The sequence below is a fragment of the Drosophila bipectinata genome, chromosome 3L (assembly GCF_030179905.1).
Source record: "Drosophila bipectinata strain 14024-0381.07 chromosome 3L, DbipHiC1v2, whole genome shotgun sequence".
Taxonomy (NCBI): Eukaryota; Metazoa; Arthropoda; class Insecta; order Diptera; family Drosophilidae; genus Drosophila; species Drosophila bipectinata.
Window position 1 is genome coordinate 11,224,056 of NC_091738.1, and position 12,250 is coordinate 11,236,305.

The 12,250-nt window shown below is 42.7% G+C and overlaps 4 protein-coding genes across 7 annotated transcripts; 2 read left to right on the top strand and 2 right to left on the bottom strand.

The window, feature by feature from the left end:
• The first annotated feature begins 83 nt into the window (after positions 1 to 83).
• Positions 84 to 3,121, top strand: LOC108134238 (monkey king protein). The gene is made up of 3 exons (XM_017254472.3): positions 84 to 460; positions 883 to 1,335; positions 1,388 to 3,121. Exons 1-3 carry the CDS (start codon positions 172 to 174, stop codon positions 2,959 to 2,961), a joined length of 2,316 nt encoding a protein of 771 aa, XP_017109961.3. The 5' UTR covers positions 84 to 171; the 3' UTR covers positions 2,962 to 3,121.
• Positions 3,122 to 3,284: 163 nt separating this feature from the next.
• LOC108134239 (uncharacterized) lies at positions 3,285 to 7,974 on the bottom strand. Of its 4 annotated transcripts, none has more exons than XM_043211727.2 (4): positions 7,769 to 7,974; positions 5,547 to 5,852; positions 4,801 to 5,393; positions 3,285 to 4,740 (listed from the first exon to the last, which is right to left on the bottom strand). In XM_043211727.2, exons 2-4 carry the CDS (start codon positions 5,833 to 5,835, stop codon positions 3,511 to 3,513), a joined length of 2,112 nt encoding a protein of 703 aa, XP_043067662.1. In that variant the 5' UTR covers positions 5,836 to 5,852; positions 7,769 to 7,974; the 3' UTR covers positions 3,285 to 3,510. The 4 variants fall into 4 exon arrangements, with proteins under 4 accessions (XP_043067662.1, XP_017109964.2, XP_070135745.1 ...); XM_017254475.3 differs by having other exon boundaries at positions 4,801 to 5,432; XM_070279644.1 differs by lacking the exon at positions 7,769 to 7,974 and adding an exon at positions 6,428 to 6,699 and having other exon boundaries at positions 4,801 to 5,432.
• A 1,714-nt stretch (positions 7,975 to 9,688) lies between these two features.
• On the top strand, positions 9,689 to 10,520 carry Jon66Cii (Jonah 66Cii). Its single transcript, XM_017254478.3, has one exon. The coding sequence runs from the start codon at positions 9,690 to 9,692 to the stop codon at positions 10,479 to 10,481; it is 792 nt and encodes a 263-aa protein (XP_017109967.2). The 5' UTR covers position 9,689; the 3' UTR covers positions 10,482 to 10,520.
• Positions 10,521 to 11,025: 505 nt separating this feature from the next.
• Positions 11,026 to 11,829, bottom strand: LOC108134241 (serine protease 1-like). Its single transcript, XM_017254479.3, has one exon. It carries the CDS (start codon positions 11,827 to 11,829, stop codon positions 11,047 to 11,049), a length of 783 nt encoding a protein of 260 aa, XP_017109968.2. The 3' UTR covers positions 11,026 to 11,046.
• Positions 11,830 to 12,250: the final 421 nt, after the last annotated feature.

Below are 12,250 nucleotides of genomic sequence, written 5' to 3' on the forward strand. Positions count from 1 at the left end.
AATATATTTTCTTTATTCTAGTTTAAAATATTTCAGAAAAATATAATACGAATATAAATAGTAATCGATAGTTTCGTCAGTTATGGTCACACTCAACGTGGTCATTCTATCAAAATTTGCCAAAAAAAAATTGTTTTTATTTAGCAAGCCATTAAGTAAGTTCTTTTGTCAATGCCACCGAATGAGCCAATAGAAGTTCGTCTAAGCAAGAAGTTGTCCTGGCTGTTGCGGCATGGGGCCAAGAAGGAGGGCATTCCCATCCAGGCAGACGGTTTCGTTAATGTGTCCGACCTGGCAAATCATCCAAGATTTAAATGCTTTACTCTGGAGAAACTGCAGCAGATGACAGCCTCGGATGCCAAGCAGAGATATACCCTGCGCTGGAATCAAGAAAAATCCATCCACGAGATACGCGCCAATCAAGGTCACTCCTTGGCTGTGTTGGAAGGCGATTCTGAAGGTCTGGAAAGGATTACGCACCCCAGTCAAGCCCCCCAGGCAGTCCATGGAACGTATTACAGAAATTGGGATAGAATTAAATCTCAAGGATTGAAAAAAATGAATCGTAACCATGTGCACTTTGCCAGTAGCGATACAATCAACTCCATATTGAGTGGCTTTAGAAGTGATTGCCAGATTCTCATATACCTCAATGTGGAAAAGATCCTTACAGATAAAATTCCCCTCTTTTTATCCAGCAATAAAGTTATCTTATGTTCTGGAATTGAAGGTGCAATACCACCTAAATATTTCCTACGTGCCGTGGACAGGAAAACTGGGAATGCTTTGATACTATAATCTAATTTTGTTGACTTTGTTACTGAATAAACTTTGCTCCATAAGAGATCCAATTGACCGTTTGTCTACCTATTATTTTTGCAGAAATGCCGGCCCTCGCCTCGGAGAAAACTCAACTGAGAGCCTCGGAGAAACCTCAACTGAGAGACGGATGCACTGACGCAAAACTGACATGGGATCAGAACCCGGTGCTCTGCATGGTCTGCGCCGCTCCTTTTCGGAGCACCAAGGATTGTCTTGCCCATGAGCTACTGAAGCATGCCAACAAGCCGCAGAAGCAGCTGCGGCAGCGTCTGAACGCCATCACTAAGCTCTTCACCAGCGCACAAACCCAATCTGAGCGCAGCGAACTGCAGGATGTGCTCGAGCAGTCGGCGACCGGTGGTCACCTGCGCACCGTCTTGGATTTCTATGCTAGTGATCTCAAAAAGCTGGAGAGCTGCTTCGGCCATGTTCGGAACTGTATTGAAAAGGAGATGCAGGACCGGGTCAAGGTGTTTCCCTTTGGTTCACTGGTCACCGGATTATCCCTAAAGGGTAAGTCTTGACTGTAGCCAATCCCACCGTTTTAACATATATGTATCTATAGGTAGCGACATCGACTTGTATCTGCAGCCTTGCGATGAACAAAACATATTCCATAATCAGCTTTACAACAGGGTCTCACACTTTCTACGTCGCTCCAAGTGCTTTACGGAAGTCTTCACAATTCGCCATGCCCGTGTGCCCATTATACGCTGCAAGCATCAGTTGACGGGATTGAGTATAGATATAAACATGTCGAATCCGAATAGTACATATAACTCACGATTCGTTTGCGAACTAATAGCTCGCGATGAAAGACTACGCGAGCTGTGCTTGTTTCTTAAAATCTGGGCGAAGAAGTTGAAACTCATCAGCCACGGAAGCTTGACAAGCTATTGCTTGATCAGTATGATTTTGGTTAGCCTTCAAGTCCACAAGTTGTTGCCTCCAATCAAGCAGTTGCAGTCGCTCTGTCCACCCATAAATGTGTTTGGCATAAACTATGCCTTCTGTTTTCAACTAGTTCCTCCGATTCCACGCGCGTTGGAAACATTGGACTTGATAAAGGAATTCTTCGAATACTTCAGTAGTGTTGAGTTCGAAAAATATGTTTTAAGTCCATTTTTGGGATGTGCTCTAGATAAAGAGACTACCATGGGTACACCGGGCGGATTCCCAGAGTATGAAGATCAACTTGAATCTATGGAGAATGCGGTTGGCGAAGCACCCGAACCGTTTCAACTGGATCGCTGCATGTGCGTTCAGGATCCCTTCGAGCTCCAACACAACGTGGCCAAGGGTGTTTCTCCAACGAATCTAGCGTACTTCAGACAGTGTTTAAGACTTGCTGCACAAGCCTGTAACAACCAGGACCTTTTACAAAATCCTGCGAAGCTCTATGACTTTTTACTTTTTGGTTTGGCAGACAAATTAGTTGCCGACTCCAAATCGGTTAAAGCCACTCCCGCAAAGCAGAAGAAAAAGGAAATAGTAATATTGGAGAAAACAAAAACTTTGGAAAGTGAAACCAAATCGGAATTGGTTTCGACTCTTAATACGCCACCAATAGTACGGAGTCATGTCATCACACCGAGTACCAATGATCTCAAGTATTTGCGCTCTGGCGATTTAGGCATAAAAATAAATGAAAATAAAACAATATTCTATTACTGGCTGACCTGCTATGTGGACACCATCAAGGATGTACTCACGAAGATTTATGGCATGGAAATCAAGTTAAAGGAATCCCAAGAACCGTGCAGGTATCACTGGCTCATCAGCACGAACTTAGACACCTGGACTGGGCGGAGTTTTCAGCGTTCGGCAGGACAATCTTTCTTTGCTCATCAAATTCAACAGACAATTGAGTTTGAAAAGCTGCGCCGTGGGAATGCAGCTTATGAGGTCTCTGCAAAGGGTATATTTTCGCTGCTGGCTAGTGAGGATTATAAGGAGATTCGTTTAAATATCCAGCCGCTACCGGGGGATTTGTTGGGACTACAACGAAATAGTCCCCTCACAAAGTTTTTCAAGGCTTTGAAGAACTTGCTGATTAACTACAGTTTTAAGGAAAAGGCTAGCTTTTGGAAATTCGGCCAAATGGACTCTAAAAATGTGGAACCAAACGAGACGTCATAAACCATGACCTATAAAATTTTAGATTTGATTTCAAAATTCTATTGATGACCATTTTTTTCTTTTCTTTGAATGTAATTAATATTTTGCATTGACTATAACAAATCATATGTGTAACAATTATTAATTAAGCGACTAATATTAAATCCTATGTTTAAGCTTATTATTGGCAAGAGTCTCTTGGAGATGGTAATAAGTTATTTACAATAGAAGGTGTGCTTCAGAAACTATCTATGGAATGAAAAGGTAATTGAATACCTTAATAATAGTTAGATATAAGATACAAATTCAGGTATAAGATAGTTTTTGTTGTTTACAAATTCATATTTTACGACGCATGAAAAGAATGAATGAAAAAATACAAATGTTTATCACAATAGGATATAAGTTCGAGAAGTTTAAAAAGCACACCGTATAGTTTCGGTCTGAAGGAGAGATACATTATGTATATATGTAAATAAATGTGTACAAGTATATACAATATAATTGCCAGATTCGAACCTGATTAACGGCACTTGGGCACTAGCCTTAAAGTCTAATCTAATCTAATTCCTAACCCTTTTTTTGCCGGCAGTAGCAATATTTCTTGGCAGCGAAATCCTTCATACACTCGGACTCTCCGCTATAAACATTTAGTCGGCTCACAGAGCCCGTAACAACAACGGAGTCATCCGACCGATTATGTCGGACCGTAGCCTCATACCACCCATTGTTCGGCGACGTGACAAATATCAGTCGATAGGTTTTCACATCCTCCGGATCGAGGGCATTGGGATGCGCCCGAAACGCCGATCGGATTTTGTGCAGAGAAAGTGGCGCACAGAGTTTGGCGTATGTGCCGTTCCGGAACTCGGCCACAAATGTGTTCAGGTATTTTACCACACGCTTCCCCAGCTTGCGGGTTTCTTGGGAGGTACTGGATACGCTTTCGTAGGCCCAACAGGTGCACCAATGATCCGCAATGCTCACATCGGCACAACTCCTTTGCAGCGGTACTGGTCGGAATAGAGTCTGACACTGGGGACAGTCGGGCGCCGGGCCCAGAGACTCATAGTTCACCCGTCCGGATAGGGAGAGTATATGCTTCATGGTCAGATGGAGATCGTATGGCGTGGTCAAATGATTTTTATTCACCTGCAGAGCCTGCACAAACTCCGGATGGGATTTCCTTAGGTGTTCCGGCAACCAAAAGAATATCACAGGCAGCCTTTCCTCCAAATGCCCTGACCAGGTGACTCTGGTTGGGCCAAAACGCAGGCCATGGTCACTGAAGAACACCACTATGCTGTTTTCCATGGTCCCCTGAAGCACCAATTTCTGGAGAAGCTCAACCATGTACTCATCCATGCTGCTTGTCTGGGATATGTCGCTGTGGGAATGGGTGTTGGTCCAGAAGAACCCAAAGTAGGTATCGTTGAGGTACCTTCTGGTAAACTCCATCGCGTAGTCGTACACATGCTCCGCCGCGGTTTCGTAGCCCAGACAGTGAGGCAACCCCATGACGGTGGTGCGGTCTAGAAGCTTCTCAGCGGCGGAGAGATACGGACGAAGGTAGTAATCCGTCGGCGGATGCACAAAGCCCTTCTTCAGGTAGTTAAAAGTGTTTATCTTGACAGCATCCTCCGCGTAGGCTGTTACATAGCCATGCTCCTGGTACAGTTTCCAGATGAATCTGCACTGGTCCAAGCCACCAACCTTCAGAGGGGAACAGGCCTTATGGGCGCTACTCAGATTGTAGCCAGTGGTCAAGGCCATGATGTTGGGGAACGTATTGTCATCCACCTGAGAAGGGATATACAAGTTTTAATGGTCTGGATGTAAGGGATGAGTAATGTCTATTACCTTATTATATCCTGCCAACTCGAACCAGTCGTTGTCATAAAGATATTGGGCTGTTTTGGGCATGGCCCGAATGAGATTCACTCGGGAAATGCTGTCGATGCCAAGCATCAGGACACTGAGTGGCCGGGATTTAGCTTCATCCTTTTCCGGATCCACCTCGTTCCCTTGCAAATCTTTCTCGGATGCTGCCTGGAGTCTCTGCTGGACTGCCTCCTTCACGGGAACGGTGGCATGACCGTTGATGTAAATTTGTACGTTATTGGAACTGCATTTCACGATGATGCCCTCTGCCGAATTGGGTAGTTCGGTGCTTCCCTTGAAAACGTGACACTTTGTGTAGTTGACCTCCGACTCATTGATCCGCTCCACCACCATATAGCAGCAGTGCAGCTGATGGGTCACAGGATATTTCGTGAGAGCCTCGCCGTCGATGCGTAGGATGTACTTTTGGGATTTGTCGTCGAACTTTACTTGGGTCAGAGGTGGCAGCTTCTGGCAGGGCGTGTACTTCATCCGTTTAAAGTGACGCATCACCTCCGGCTTGTAGGGATCCACTTCTTGGATGCGGCAGGAGTTGCTATACACAAGGAAGCCTTCCGGGATAAATTGAATACTCTCATTATGGGACAATACTGCCACAAAACACAAAGGACAAACACAAACGAAAATCACAAAAAATAAAAGACACGAAAAAACACATAAAATATAAAACTTGGCATGCAAACGATTATCCTAGAAGGACTCACCATCTACGGCTGTGGACTGATGGTGAACAGTGAGGAAATTATCCGCATGCAGAGCATCCAAATCCAGGACATTCACCCAGTCGGGTCTTCCAATTAGGAAGTAGAAAAACACAAAGGCCACCACCAATGCGAGTACCGATTTCCGTCGGAGGGCACAGACCCGGCAGCTAACGGGCAGATGTCGGTGTAGAATAACCTGCAGGATGGACTTTCTCCTGGTCATTTGTACTTTCAGCTGATCCGTTTCTGGGGAGTCTTCCCGCTCCAGCAGTAGCCTTTTTTCTGCCATGACATTTAAGCTTTCGGCTGGCCATGAAAAAGTTATCAAACAAAGGTATTTATATAAAAAGTTAAATAGTTTTAAATCAATTAGTTGTCATTTAAATTAAATTATCTGATTGTTTTTAAATCACTTGTTTGTAATAACTTTGCGTTTGTAATTTAATAACTTGAAAGCTAGTAAAATTGTAAAAGTTATAAAAGTTCTGTACTATTAGCGAAATGGAAAATTAAAAAGTGAGCCAGACGCAAAAAATGTACCGAAAAAAGGTGATTTTGCTGACTCAAATTATGTAGGGTTTACGACGAAAAAACTAGTTATCCAGATGTTAGGTTGTTCAATTTTATGACTTTAAAATGCATTTGCTCTTAAAACCTTGTGACTTTAAGGGAACGTAAGGTTTCAGTATCTTTTAAAAATCTATTAAACAATTACATATATCTTTTGGCACTTTTTCAAAAAAGTGCATACCTTCAAAAGGTCAACAAAGGTCTTGACTTATTTAGATTTATCGAACACTTGCTGTCGCACATTTTTTGTTTATTTTTAATAGATATTTCTCAACCCAATGTTTATATAAATAAAACTGTCTCACAGCAACCTTGGGCTGGGCCAAACGAAGGGGTCTTAGAGAGAGATATTCCTTGCTAAAATTTCGCGAAAAATAATTAATGGAAATGCTGCGTCTGCCAGTGAATATTCAGCGATCCGAACACGTTGACAGCCGAACCGCGAGTGCTACTATGAGGCTCTCTAAATAAAAATCAGAATTCAAATGATGCGGGTACCCATGGGTTCAAGGTATTGTATGCGGGAAACTCTCAGAGGGGAAATGTTGCATGCCGGCATTATTATTTCATCGATCACGATCACGATGCTGTGTTGCAGTCATCATGTTTCTTTTTCGGTTTGCAAAGTTTTTTTTTAATATTGTGTTAGGTGTTAATCCATGACACGTTTTTTTAGATGACTTTATATAATTTATGATATTCATACCTATTATTTATTACTATTTTTTATTTTTATTATTGCTGAATAATTATTAGAATTATGACTTTCCTTCATAGTATTCCATGCGGGTTATGATAAAACTAAACCTTATTTTTAAAAAGTCTGCATAGATAAAACAAAGTCTAGATAAAATTCATTCAGAATAATGTTAAGCTTGTTTGTTCAAATTTTTATCAAACCGGAAGAAGTGGTCCAGTTATTTGTTACTTTTATTCTATTTTTATTTTATGGAACTATATATAGTATTTAACAGAACAATCACTATATTTCACAAAATGTAGCTTAATAAATCTGGACTTGCCGCTTCAATAAATATTATAATTTCTAAAAAATTAACTTTAAGCTTCAAAAGTCTCCAAACCGACGACAATTTAGTTAACAGCTTATTTTGTTTATAGTTCTAAATAATTAAATAATATTCCATGACCAAAACACTCCAGGGATTTGATGCAAAAAGGCATTCTGCCTTTATAAAAAAAATACATAATCTATACTATAGATTCTATAGAAATGTTTGAAGGAGAATAGCGTGCAATTGCAGTCCATTTTTTTGTTAGAATGTGTGTGTCGAGGACACTTTGCGGTGGTAAAAATAACACACACACAGACTATATCCCCAAGGGGGGTAGAGCATAGTGGTTGGGGTGGTCATGTCAAGTTCCATTGAAGCGAACTGCCTCTGTTGCAGCGTCAGCGTAAAATTGCAATCGTTTTGTTGAGAACACAGCACACCGCGTACAGACACAGCTACAGATAAAGATACAGATACGGATACAAATACCGATACACAGATACACACGCACCAAAATACACACTAACACGAAGATTGCAAACACTTCCCACTCGAGCCCACTGGAAATTCGCCATTACTCTAGCGTATGTGCCAGGATTTGACCCAATATTTAGGCCACACTTATATCCTGATACTCACATGGTGCGTGTGTAATTGCAAGCCTATTGATTGCAGCAAATATAAAAATATTTGCAGTTTGAGTTTCAACTAGAAGAGTAGTTAGAAATTGGCGATGCGCGACTTGGGCCGATGTCCTTGCTGGCGCATCGTATAATGCGGCTGGCGAGCGATTTTCAGGCTTTTCCCTGCCGACTTTTCCGACGACCACGGGGCGAATGACGAAGACGACGGACGTTGTCGGCGTTTCCGCCGTTGCCGACGATGCGATGTGAGATTTTTTACACTCTCACAGCAAACAGAAAAAACAGCAACAACAGCGAGATTAGGAGACAGAATACACTAAAGGAAATGGCTTTACAAATGATTAGAATTAGGGTTTGCACATATTTTAGTCCCTAAGTTCCTTGAATATCGGATGCCCTTTTTTTAAATTTATCTGGAGAGAAGAATCCTATCCTAGAACTGGTTCTAGTTTCTTAAAAGTTTTGTAAAACACTAAGTATAGAGAAGTTTCAATACCTTTTTAGACTATCTTAATATTTTATAATCATATTAATAGAGTTGATAAAAAACTAGCTCTGTTACTTATTTTTTCTCTGTGTATTAGCAACAGCTACAATGCATTGCAGTTCGCGAGCAATGCCTGAAAGTATGCAATGTTTATTTGGCAAAAGTCAGTCGCAAACTTTTCACACTCACTGCTCCTGCGCAGTTTGTGGGGCTTTTTGAGAAGAGTTGTGGCACGTGCTGTTAACCGGACTCGTGTTGCTATTTCACACACCTACCCATTTCCTTACTCTTGCCACACTTTTACTACAGTTCTCTTTGTCCTCGTACTCCACACACACTTGTTGGTTGTGGCCCATGAGGTGGGGGATAGGGTGTTGTGGTCGAAATTCTCCCCAAATGCCGGACCGAAATTGTTTAGCATCCGATTATGATGTACGTATACAAGGTCACCGCTTTAGAATATATACATATATTAATCACGTTCTAAACTATATATTTATTTAAAAATATTGTAAAATATAGAAAAGCTTTTAAGAACATTTTAACCACAAACTAATCACGCAACTAAAGAACTGAAGATGACCTATCAGAATATGTTCAACTGATCGGCAGACCATCTGATTCTGATTCTAAATATAAAAACCATATGATTTTGAGTATGTATTATACATACATACATTTGGCAAAAACATAGACCAATTTCGAAATGCTGGACACTATCTTACTCTTTAAATCTCTTCAAATAACCTAATTGTTTCCCGCCAACCTAAATAAGACACTTGGTTCTTTATCAAAAAACATAAATTAAATAACTTATCTTTAAATCAATAAATACAGTAAAGTTTTGAATGGATGAATTTTCATAGTTTATTTATCAACTATGGAATGTTTCAGTTTTTTTGATTCAGTGGTTTGTTGAAATTTATGGCCATCGTATTAAATTAAATCTGAATAATCTAGGCACTTTGTACTTGTTTTGATACTAGATGCATATTGTAAATATTTAAATCTAATCAAGCTGAATGAAACCGCATGAATGGATAGATAATGACAAAGAAAGGTTGTATATTTTCATAAAATCGTATCAAGATTGTTGTACTAACTTTTAAAAGCAAACTAATTCTTGGAACATTTGAAAACTTATATTTATTTTAACAAGAGTGTCTTAAGAACTTTAATAACTCCCTAGATTTCCCTAGAATAGCAAACTTCATTCATGGTCTTGAACAGATAAGTATGTTTATAAAATACTACAGCCTCTTAGTCATAACCAGAGTCCTATTTATATTTGGAGGGCAATAAAAAATGGAGTACCTAACGCTATCGGGCAGAGTTTATATATGACCCATCAACTTGGCCAATTTTGCTGATACGGTTCGCACATAAATAGGCCGCCAATGGCTACCGGAGGGCAAGTTGTTCCAGCAACATGAAACTGTTCGTAGCTATCCTGGCTCTGGCCGTGGCCTCGGCCTCCGGTGCCGCCATGCCCCGCTCGTCGGCCGCCCCCATGAAGGCTGTCCACACCAAGGACATGCAGGGTCGTATTACCAACGGCTACCCAGCTGAGGAGGGCAAGGCCCCCTACACCGTGGGACTTGGATTCAGCGGAGGCTGGTGGTGCGGTGGCTCCATCATCTCCAACACCTGGGTCCTGACTGCTGAGCACTGCATCGGAGATGCCGCCTCCGTGACTGTATACTTCGGAGCCACCTGGCGCACTAACGCCCAGTACACCCACTGGGTTGGCAATGGTGACTTCATCAAGCACGGATCCGCTGACATCGCTCTGATCCGTATCCCTCACGTCGACTTCTGGCACATGGTCAACAAGGTGGAGCTCCCCAGCTACAACGATCGCTACAACGACTACAACGAGTGGTGGGCCGTGGCCTGCGGATGGGGCGGCACCTATGACGGTTCTCCTCTGCCCGACTACATGCAGTGCGTCGACCTCCAGATCATGCACAACTCCGAGTGTGTTGGATATTACGGCAGCGGCACCGTTGGTGATAACATCATCTGTGTAAGGACCCCCGATGGCAAGTCCACTTGCGGTGGCGACTCCGGCGGCCCCCTGGTCACACACGACGGTACCAAGCTTGTGGGTGTTACTAACTTCGGCTCCACTGCCGGCTGCCAATCGGGTGCTCCTGCTGGCTTCCAGCGTGTGACCTACCACCTGGACTGGATCCGCGACCACACCGGTATTGCATACTAATAAACGAAATAAAGATTTATAAAGATTTTTAAAAAGCAACGTTTCAAAAATAGTTAAAATCTCCCTAAATAGCTTATCCCTAAAAACTGTGAATGCGTGACGGAGCCAACTCACCAAGAGGGCTGTATCTTCTTACAAAACCATCCGATTCCTAATCAGATTCCAAAATTCCAGGACTTCCTTTACAAAATATGAAGAATGCGTGGGGGAGTCAATGTGACCCACCGCGATAGCTGTATCTTTGCCGAAAACGGTCCGATTCCTAAGCGGAATGCCTTCAACGATTTTTAGATAAATTCTCCATTAATCTGCATCAAAATATGGAACCGAAATATTTTAAAATTTTTTCCAAATTTTTTCAGGGGATTCCTTGAGAAAAGTGTTTGGATTCGGAGTTGAGGAGTTCACAGGGGAGCTAAATACGATAATATGAATTCCCCTTTATAAGCAGATTACCTTCTTCTCAGATTCAGATTTGAAAGAACCGTGTAAACCTTGTTCAGCTTTAGTCAAACCACAACATTCTATTGAAATATCTGCATTTAAATCATTTTTATTTCTTTCTCTAGTAAGCAATACCGGTATGGTCGCGGATCCAGTCCAGGTGGTAGGTCACACGCTGGAAGCCAGCAGGGTGACCGACCTGGCAGCCGGAAGCGGAAACCCAGTTGGTGACACCCACCAGCTTGCCGCCGTCGTGTGTGACCAGAGGACCGCCAGAGTCTCCACCGCAGGTTCCCCTGCCATCAACGACGCGGATGCAGATGATGTTGTCGCCCACGAGGCCGGTTCCGTAGACACTAGCGCACTCCGAGTTGTGAATGATCTGGACATCGGCGCACTGAAGCCAGTCGGGCAGGGGAGAGCCGTCATAGGTGCCGCCCCATCCGCAGGCCACGGCCCACCACTCGTTGTAGTCGTTGTAGCGATCGTTGTAGCTGGGGAGCTCCACCTTGTTGACCATGTGCCAGAAGTCGACGTGAGGGATGCGGATCAGAGCGATATCAGCGGACGAGTGCTTGATGAAGTCGCCGTTGCCAACCCAGTGGGTGTACTGGGCGTTGGTGCGCCAGGTGGCTCCGAAGTAGACGGTCACGGAGGCGGCATCTCCGATGCAATGCTCAGCAGTCAGGACCCAGGTGTTGGAGATGATGGAGCCACCGCACCACCAGCCTCCGCTGAAGCCAAGTCCCACGGTGTAGGGGGCCTTGCCCTCCTCTGCCGGGTAGCCGTTGGTAATGCGGCCCTCGATCTTGGCCACCTTCGGCAGGTCCTTAGGATGGACGATACCCTCGTAGGCCGAAGCGGAGGCCACGGCCAGAGCCAGAATAGTTAGGAACACCTTCATGTTGCGAAAACAACTTGCCCTCTTTGGATCAAGGAGCAGCTTTTATACCCTGCACAATCTTTTGATTGCGTATTTGGTGTTAGAAGGGAGATATGGTTTAGTGGAATACTAAATCAATGTCTGATAATTGATAGTATAATTTTTTCATTCATTGCATTATCTCCTTTGATTATTTTACGTGACGAAAACAAACAATTATAATCTATAATCCATATTTAGTATTAATTCTGATAAGGAAAGCCTTAAAGTAGGCAACATAATTTTAAAAAAATACAGTTTTAGATGCATTGGTTAATTAAGCCATTTCCTGTAGAAGTTTGCATTGCTGGGTAAAATATTTAAGAATGTAATTTAAGCCTATATTATATAAAGAAAAAAAAACTACGTTTTGGGGTAATCGTTACACGAAGCGGAATTTTGA